This window comes from Nanorana parkeri, unplaced genomic scaffold (genome assembly GCF_000935625.1).
Source record: "Nanorana parkeri isolate BGI_ZX_2015 unplaced genomic scaffold, ASM93562v1 scaffold3163, whole genome shotgun sequence".
Taxonomy (NCBI): Eukaryota; Metazoa; Chordata; class Amphibia; order Anura; family Dicroglossidae; genus Nanorana; species Nanorana parkeri.
In genome coordinates this window covers 47,788-58,228 of record NW_017309431.1, presented here as the reverse complement: position 1 = coordinate 58,228, position 10,441 = coordinate 47,788, and the positions used below count along the sequence as shown (strand labels likewise).

Sequence of the window (10,441 nt, the reverse complement as noted above, 5' to 3'; positions counted from 1 at the left end):
AGAAGAAAAGCCCCCCCCCCCCCCCCTCATAGTTCTCCTTTAAGTAAAAAAGGGCCACTAATATGGTTGAATTGCATAATCAAAGTATGACTTTATAAAGTCAGCAGCATTGGCCCAACCCCTTACCCTGGATACTATGTGACCATGCATAGAATCGCAGTAGGTTGCACATAGGGCTGCAACCAATGGTTATTTTCATAATCGATTAGTTGGCCGATTTATTTTTCGGTTAATCGGATAAAAAAAATGAAATAAAATCTCATCCTTAATTTAAAAAAAAATACACAAATGTTACGAGATTTACTTCAGAATAAAGCAGCATGCACAATTTCTTTTTTTGCAATCGCACTGCACTGGAACGCTCAGCATTGCGGTACCACGTCTTCCAGTGCCGGCGATCACACTGTGGGTGGGAGGCGCGTTTGGGGTGACATTGAAATTAATGGCACCGCAACGCACCTCCCGCAGCAGAATGTGTCAGGCCGAAAAACGAAAATTACTTTTTTTCCCCACCTTTTATAATTGTACAGTGAGCACATGACGCTGGAATAGCTTCAGCCCGGGAATGACGGCTGCCAGGGGCGAGATTCCGCAGACGGCAGCTGAATGTAAATACAGCAGGTAGTGGGCGGGTGCAATAGTCAGCCTGCTATTGGACATTTCAGATTGCAATAGCAGGCTGGCTATTGCACCCGCCCACTGCTTGCTCTGCCCTCCCCCCAGCATGAAGGAGAGAGCTAGGGGATCCAACCGACTAATCGATAATGAGAATAGTTGACTAATATTCTCATTATTGATTATTATCGATTTAGTTGGTTGCAGCCCTAGTTGCACAGGCATTGTATTGTGGGTTGCATGGAGAGGAGTGTCTGTGCTCTGACACTCCTCTCCATGCAGCACTCCTCTCCATGCACTCTTAGGCAGCTATCGGACGTCCCCAATGATTTAGGAGCATGCTTTGAGTAGCAGACGTTGGCTGACGGCATCTGATGGTCCTGAGTGTCCCATTATAAAGCCCAGAGAGATCATATACTGTATTTATGCACCCTTTTAATTTAGAGGTTTAATATTTAAATGATGGAACCTTAAACATGTAACACTGAAGAACAAAGAGCGTGTATCACTTATTTAATATGAAATCATTTATTATTATGTAATTGTGCTTGCTTTTTCCCATTTCTGATTTGAGTGCCTGTAACTGGCTTCAGTAATATGCCTGGGGTAAAGGAAATATGCGCCAATACAATATGGAGGCTGTCATTACCAGTCTCTCCCTCTGAAGAGAGGCAACTTCCATTTCTCTACCACCAATTGAAGGACAAAGCTTAAAGGAGAACTATGAGGTGAGTGCTTTTCACTCACCTCATAGTTCTAGCTGACGTGTGACAATGAGACTGTCACAGGTCGGCTCAGTAGATCGGGAGGTGAGCGAACACATACCGGCGTTCGCTCACCTCTCGATCCTGTCACGGCTCTCTGCCGTGCCAGGGGGGGGGGCTGGATTCCCCTCTCCCCGCTCCGATCCTCCAGCGCTGACTGGCGGAACGGACGGGGGAGGGGGCGGATACAGCTGGCTCTGCCTCTAGATAGGCAGAGCCAGCTGTCAGTCACGCAGCTGGGCGGATCCCGGCACAATTGTCGGGGTCCGCTTCAGCTGCGGCGTTTCAGTATACCGCGAGCATATACTGCGGCGTCTCAGTATACAGCTCGCTGTATACGGAGCCTAGGGTGATGGGAGGACGCTAGTTTGTGTCCTCCCGTTACCCTAAGGAGAACTATGGGGAAAAGACTCAACCCCATAGTTCTCCTTTAATGGCAATTAGGCAACCTAGGGTTATACTGCCGCCTACAGGAGAAATGGACACTAGGCACTGTAACAGGTCTGCGGACTTGTTACTGTGTGATGAGAGCAAAAGGGTACCCAGAACTCTGGTGGGGCTGAGAGGTATCAAAAATGAAGTATCTTTACAGGAGAAGAGCTGGCTTTGCAGTTCCAGATTCTGCACAGGAACCCGGAGATTTTTAACAGACTTGGGAGGGATGAAATCTGCATTCCTGGGTCCATGGTTTTGTAGTGACCAGGACCTGTTGATTGCACAGCCCTTATGGTAAGGGTGATGGGTAGGGTTCAGGACTACACATGGGAGATGGGAAAGGTTTCCGTGCAGGAGTTAGGAGGCCTCCAGCCTGGAGTCAGAGTGGAGTTTGGTGTGTGTGCACTGGAGGCACACGAGAGACAGCCGGGGAGGCTGGAAGAGGGCCAGTGTTGGCCAGAGGGAGTCACTGAGGCTGAGGACAGTTAGAGTGAGTGCGGGTTAGCACGGTATTGAGACTGGCTGGGGGACATGGACTGAGGCCAGAGCAGCAGGATGCTACGAAAGTAGAAGCCAGGAGGCTAAAGCTGTGTTTGTTTTGCAAGAAGTGCATAGATGTCAGGAAACCATCCGAGGGAAACTGTCTTTGGAGTAAGGTCTCGTTCAAACCTAGGCGTATTGCATATGCGCGTCTGTCGCGCGTTTTTTTGCAGCGATTCACTGTAAAAAAGTTGCGCGACAAACGCGCGTTTCCGAAGGCTACTTGGCTGTATCCCAATGGAAACGCGCAACAAAACGGCCGAAAGTAGTACCTGTACCTTTTCAGGCGTGGGCCGTTTTGTAGCGCGTTAGGGACGGGCGGAAATACGCCAAGGTGGGAACGAGACCATTGAATACAATGGGATTTATATTTTTGAGCGTTTTGTAGAGCGTTCGTCGAGCGTAGAACGCGCTACAAAACGTTCAGGTGTGAACAAGTGCTAAGGGCCCGTTCACACCAGATGCAGTGCGTTCCGGTCCGATTCTGGCCAGAACGCACTAACTCGCATTGCGGTCGGCTCACTTTTTGGTGGGGCATGGTGGGCCACTGAAGTGAATGGCACCGTAGCCACGCCCTCCGACCACAATGCAATCGGCTGCACGGGATCGCAAGCCAAATTATGCCTGCGGTGCGGTCCGATCAAAATGCTGCAAGCACTATTTTGATCGGACCGGACAACAGGGGAAACTGTTAGAAATGTTAACAGCCATTCAAGCGATCGGGCGTCTCTCGAAAAGGGAGTTCGCTTGTAGTAGCTGCGGGTGTGCGCAGTTCATCAGTTTCTCTGGGGGTCCCTAGTTGACATCAGGGGTACATACACACGCAAGCATTCGTCGGGTGCGCCTACGTGCGAAAACGACGATTTGCGCCGCACATGTTACATATCACCGCGAACATCGGAGTGCGAGCAATAATTCTCGGGCCATCAATCACTGATAACTCTAAACCGATGAGCGGTAACAACGTTTAGAGCGTCGCCTATGGCCAATTTTGGGTGTGGTAATTTTCTGCAATTTCGCGGGCGCGTGCAGTCTTGCGGCTTGGCATGTTTGGTGTCTATTTACCCGATGTGACCCCTTTTTTTATATTTTACCAATAAATCGGGGTGATAATAAATGTTTCATAACATTTCATTTTTTTTCTCCAAAATTTAGGTTGCTTTTGTTATTATATAGTAAAAAATAAAAACCGCAGTGCTGATTAAATACCACCAAAAGAAAGCTCTATCTGTCCCCAAAAAATGGTATAAAATTTGTTTCAGTGTTCAGCGCTGCATGACAGAATAAATGTCAGTCAAAGTACCGCAGCGCTGAACACTGAACAATGGCCGGGACAGGAAAAAGGCTGATAATTCAGTTAAAGGAGAAGTATGTGGTCAGGGCTTTTCCCCATAGTTCTCCTTAGGGTAACGGGAGGACACCAACTAGCGTCCTCCCGTCACCCTAAGCTCAGTATATAGGGAGCTACAGCTCGCGGTATACTGAGACGCCGCACCTGAAGCGGATCCTAACAATTCTGTCGGGATCCGCCCAGCTGCGTGAGTGACAGCTGGCTCTGCCTATCTAGAGGCAGAGCCAGCTGTACCCGCCCCCCTCCCCCGTCCATTCCGCCAGTCAGCGCTGGAGGATCGGAGCGGGGAGGGGGAAATCCAGCCCCTCCCCTGTCACGGCAGAGAGCCGTGACAGGATCGAGAGGTGAGCGAACGCCGGTATGTGTTACCTCACCTCCCGATCTACTGAGCCGACCTGTGACAGTCTCATTGTCACAGGTCGGCTAGAACTATGAGGTGAGTGGAAAGCCCCTCCCCCTCATAGTTCTCCTTTTTAAGCTTTAATATGATAATGTTGCAGAATGTATCAGCGGATCTCCTTCTCTGAATCGGAAGTTTCTTTCTTTTTTCTATTGTATCTTCTTTTATTCTATGATACTTTTTGTGTATTTTTTTGTGTTGGGTTGCTCCTCCTTTCTTTTCTATCTTCCATTGATTACTGATCCTGAATGAGGTGATGTGTTATATGAGCATCCTCTGGCCCGGAGCCCGATGGGTTTTTTCAGGGTTCAGGCTGATATTTTCCGGAATGCGGGAGAGGCTGCGTCCTCCTTCCCAGTTATATAATTTCTGCCGTTTGTGCCGCCCCGGCTCGTTCATATCTTCTGTTACTCTGGTAGACTTCGTTTCCTCAGTAACTCGGCTTACATAATAATTGCGTCATCTCCTCCTAACAGACAGCAGCCCCGGGAGGAGTGTGTATATAATAATCCGGCCACTCGGTGTATATAATAATCCGGCCACTCGGTGTATATAATAATCCGGCCACTCGGTGTATATAAGAATCCGGCCACTCGGTGTATATAAGAATCCGGCCACTCAGTGTATATAAAAAATCCGGCCACTCAGTGTGTATATAACAGGATTGGGGGTCCGAGTCTTGACCCCCCTGGAAGATTTTGTGTCTGTGTCACCTCCCTCCTCCACTTCCTTGTGGCAGCTCCACAATCCGGGAGGAACCAGAGAAGAACATAACGGCATCGTGGGAAGTGAGCTGTTTTTTCTGGTTCAGATCTTTTTGGCTATAAATAGTGATGAGGAGGAGAGGCCTCAGCCAGCTCCTAATTATTGTTTCCTTCTTCCACATGTGCCTGACTGTTAAAGGCATGGGGACCCCATACACAGTAAGTGTTTTATACGCAGAGAAGGTTGTTGTTGTCTTTCTGAAGTAAAAGAGGAAACGTTTTGCCATGCGGTTAGTTCAGAAGGTTTCTTGTATGATGACAGAATGATTTCCCCTGCAGGAGAGAGGCCGTTCAAATGTCCCTTTGAAGGCTGCGGAAGATCATTCACTACCTCCAACATCCGGAAAGTTCACATCCGAACGCACACGGGGGAACGGCCTTATTACTGCTCAGAACCGGGCTGCGGCAGAGCGTTTGCCAGTGCCACCAACTACAAGAACCACGTGCGGATACACACAGGTATCAGCGTCCTATTCCTTCATTTATCCATAGGCCTCACAGACTCTTGGTCTCCACTGGACTTTATAGATCTCTCAGATCCCAACTGGACCTCACAGACCTCTCAGATCTCCAATGAACCTCACAGACCCCCTCGGATCCCTAATGAACCTCACAGACCCCTCAGATCCCCACTGAACCTCACAGACCCCTCAGATCCCCAATGAATCTCACAGGCCCCTCAGATCCCCACTGAACCTCACAGATCCCCAATGAACCTCACAGACCCCTCAGATCCCCACTGAACCTCACAGACCCCTCAGATCCCCACTGAACCTCATAGACCCCTCAGATACCCACTGAACCTCATAGATCCCTCCGATCCCCACTGAACCTCATAGACCCCTCAGATACCCACTGAACCTCATAGATCCCTCCGATCCCCACTGAACCTCATAGACCCCTCAGATACCCACTGAACCTCATAGATCCCTCCGATCCCCACTGAACCTCATAGACCCCTCAGATACCCACTGAACCTCATAGATCCCTCCGATCCCCACTGAACCTCATAGACCCCTCAGATACCCACTGAACCTCATAGATCCCTCCGATCCCCACTGAACCTCATAGACCCCTCAGATACCCACTGAACCTCATAGATCCCTCCGATCCCCACTGAACCTCATAGACCCCTCAGATACCCACTGAACCTCATAGATCCCTCCGATCCCCACTGAACCTCATAGACCCCTCAGATACCCACTGAACCTCATAGATCCCTCCGATCCCCACTGAACCTCATAGACCCCTCAGATACCCACTGAACCTCATAGATCCCTCCGATCCCCACTGAACCTCATAGACCCCTCAGATACCCACTGAACCTCATAGATCCCTCCGATCCCCACTGAACCTCATAGACCCCTCAGATACCCACTGAACCTCATAGATCCCTCCGATCCCCACTGAACCTCATAGACCCCTCAGATACCCACTGAACCTCATAGATCCCTCCGATCCCCACTGAACCTCATAGACCCCTCAGATACCCACTGAACCTCATAGATCCCTCCGATCCCCACTGAACCTCATAGACCCCTCAGATACCCACTGAACCTCATAGATCCCTCCGATCCCCACTGAACCTCATAGACCCCTCAGATACCCACTGAACCTCATAGATCCCTCCGATCCCCACTGAACCTCATAGACCCCTCAGATACCCACTGAACCTCATAGATCCCTCCGATCCCCACTGAACCTCATAGACCCCTCAGATACCCACTGAACCTCATAGATCCCTCCGATCCCCACTGAACCTCATAGACCCCTCAGATACCCACTGAACCTCATAGATCCCTCCGATCCCCACTGAACCTCATAGACCCCTCAGATACCCACTGAACCTCATAGATCCCTCCGATCCCCACTGAACCTCATAGACCCCTCAGATACCCACTGAACCTCATAGATCCCTCCGATCCCCACTGAACCTCATAGACCCCTCAGATACCCACTGAACCTCATAGATCCCTCCGATCCCCACTGAACCTCATAGACCCCTCAGATACCCACTGAACCTCATAGATCCCTCCGATCCCCACTGAACCTCATAGACCCCTCAGATACCCACTGAACCTCATAGATCCCTCCGATCCCCACTGAACCTCATAGACCCCTCAGATACCCACTGAACCTCATAGATCCCTCCGATCCCCACTGAACCTCATAGACCCCTCAGATACCCACTGAACCTCATAGATCCCTCCGATCCCCACTGAACCTCATAGACCCCTCAGATACCCACTGAACCTCATAGATCCCTCCGATCCCCACTGAACCTCATAGACCCCTCAGATACCCACTGAACCTCATAGATCCCTCCGATCCCCACTGAACCTCATAGACCCCTCAGATACCCACTGAACCTCATAGATCCCTCCGATCCCCACTGAACCTCATAGACCCCTCAGATACCCACTGAACCTCATAGATCCCTCCGATCCCCACTGAACCTCATAGACCCCTCAGATACCCACTGAACCTCATAGATCCCTCCGATCCCCACTGAACCTCATAGACCCCTCAGATACCCACTGAACCTCATAGATCCCTCCGATCCCCACTGAACCTCATAGACCCCTCAGATACCCACTGAACCTCATAGATCCCTCCGATCCCCACTGAACCTCATAGACCCCTCAGATACCCACTGAACCTCATAGATCCCTCCGATCCCCACTGAACCTCATAGACCCCTCAGATACCCACTGAACCTCATAGATCCCTCCGATCCCCACTGAACCTCATAGACCCCTCAGATACCCACTGAACCTCATAGATCCCTCCGATCCCCACTGAACCTCATAGACCCCTCAGATACCCACTGAACCTCATAGATCCCTCCGATCCCCACTGAACCTCATAGACCCCTCAGATACCCACTGAACCTCATAGATCCCTCCGATCCCCACTGAACCTCATAGACCCCTCAGATACCCACTGAACCTCATAGATCCCTCCGATCCCCACTGAACCTCATAGACCCCTCAGATACCCACTGAACCTCATAGATCCCTCCGATCCCCACTGAACCTCATAGACCCCTCAGATACCCACTGAACCTCATAGATCCCTCCGATCCCCACTGAACCTCATAGACCCCTCAGATACCCACTGAACCTCATAGATCCCTCCGATCCCCACTGAACCTCATAGACCCCTCAGATACCCACTGAACCTCATAGATCCCTCCGATCCCCACTGAACCTCATAGACCCCTCAGATACCCACTGAACCTCATAGATCCCTCCGATCCCCACTGAACCTCATAGACCCCTCAGATACCCACTGAACCTCATAGATCCCTCCGATCCCCACTGAACCTCATAGACCCCTCAGATACCCACTGAACCTCATAGATCCCTCCGATCCCCACTGAACCTCATAGACCCCTCAGATCCCCACTGGACCTCCATAGACCCCTCAGATCCCCATTGGACCTCCATAGACCCCTCAGAATCCCTACTGGACCTCATAGACCCCTTAGATCCCTACTGGACCTCATAGACCCCTTAGATCCCCATTGCACATCACAGACCCCTCAAATCCCTGCTGGACCTCAACGGACCCCCTCAGATCCCCCCATTGGGCCACACACTACCCTCTGACCTCCATTGGACCTCACAGACCTCTTAGATCACCATTGGACCCCACATACCCCCTTGGATCCCCTATTGGACCACACACTCCCCTCTGATCCTCATTGAACTTCACGGACTCCCTCCTATCTGCATTGGACCTCACAGATCCCCATTGGACCTCACAGACCCCCTCTGATCTGCATTGGACCCCATCCAATCCCCATAAAACCTTACAGACGCCCTCCGATCCCAATTGGACCTCACAGACTTTGCTTCAAGAACTGCCGTCCAGCAAGGATGTCAATCCTAAAATTTGATCCAGCTCCACCACACATGTAACTTAGTCATTTAGCCGTATCAGCAGTTATCAACAAGTTCTCACCTTTTACCCATTCCATCAAAAAAAAAAGTTTAGATGGAAGTTTTACTTTAAGCGCGCGTCCTTATTGACAGAAAGTTCTGGAGAATATTTGTATATAAAGCTGTCGTAAGAGAAATATGGAGTTTGCATTTGCTAATTTTTTTATAAAAATGCCCGTTGGCCGCGTTATGTCTTCTCCGGAGAACAAGTACGCAGATCCGGAAAGTTGAAGGAAAGCCCGAGGTTCTTATTCTTGTTCTGGGTCAGCAACTCAAAGTATTGAAGGAAGAGGGTCAGCCGGGCAGCTAGGCTGTGCAGATAGAAAGGTCAGCAGTGCCCCTGTGGTTTTCTCTTGGCAGGTTTTCATTGGTAGTTATCGGTCAGGTGGTTATATTTTCTACCTTGCACAGCAAACATTAGCTTATTGGTTACTATGCAGACCCTTCAAGGTGCTGTCTACAGTAAGATGCAATACCTCTTGTGACCACTGGGGGTCTATGGCCACTTCCCAGGCTAGCAATAGATGAATGGATATAAACTGGAGCAAAATTCATAATGGAAGCTTTTACAAACACCAGCAAAAAGGAAAATGTCTTCACCCGCCCCCCCCAAAGAATGTTGGCTTCCTTTGCACGTGGTTGTAGGTGGAAATCGAGGTAGGGGATATAGCCTGGAGCCATGACCTAGACGCCAGCAGATTGCAGATCTCCCCTCCACCTATAGTCACACGTGTTTTTTTTTTCAGGTGAGAAGCCTTACGTCTGTACTGTGCCCGGCTGCGACAAGCGTTTCACGGAATATTCGAGCCTTTACAAGCACCACGTGGTCCACACGCACTCCAAACCGTACAACTGCAACCACTGCGGCAAAACCTACAAACAGATCTCCACACTGGCCATGCACAAAAAGACGGCGCACAACGACACGGAGCCCATCGAGGAGGAAACGGAGAGCTTCTTCATACCTCAGCCACGTAAGTGTCCGCTGGCGGCGGCTTTTGCGTCGCCTTCTGTCTGCGAGCAATTGCAGCATCTGATGTATTGTAGGGCGTCGTGCATCGGCTGTGTCCCTCAGCACCATGCCTGCCTTGGCCAGTCTTGGCTGCCTGTAATCAGGACACGGGGTGTACACAGACATATACTAACTTTGGCCGCTTCCTCTTTTCCATTGCCAGCTGTCAATTAGAACCCAGCAGGGAACTGTATACATCACATACTGCAAATAGCGTTAGTTCACAGACCCCCCCCAAATCCCTGTTGGATCTCACAGATCCTCTTTGGACCTCACAGGTCCCCCCTCTGATCCCCAATGGAACTCACAGACCCCCCCAAATCCCTGTTGGATCTCACAGATCCTTATTGGACCTCACAGACCCCCCCCCCTCTGATCCCCAATGGAACTCACAGACCCCCCCTCTGATTCCCATTGGACCTCACAGACCCCCTCAGATCCCCATTGGACCTCACAGACCCCCTCTGATGCTCATTGGACCTCACAGATCCACATTGGTCCTCATAAGACCCCTCAAATCCCGGTTGGACCTCACAGACCCCCCTCTGATCCCCAATGGAACTCACAGACCCCCCCCCCCCCTCTGATTCCCATTGGACTTCACAGACCCCCTCTG

The 10,441-nt window shown here is 50.6% G+C and overlaps 1 protein-coding gene across 1 annotated transcript in view; it reads left to right on the top strand.

The window, feature by feature from the left end:
• LOC108802835 (zinc finger protein 143-like) overlaps positions 1-10,441 on the top strand; it is a gene marked incomplete at its 5' end in the record, with an annotated part of 32,447 nt that overhangs the window by 9,454 nt on the left and 12,552 nt on the right. Inside the window, 2 exons of the mRNA XM_018574688.1 lie at positions 5,149-5,328; positions 9,560-9,787. Coding sequence (XP_018430190.1) covers positions 5,149-5,328; positions 9,560-9,787 — 408 coding nt within the window. The remainder of the gene's footprint in view (positions 1-5,148; positions 5,329-9,559; positions 9,788-10,441) is intronic.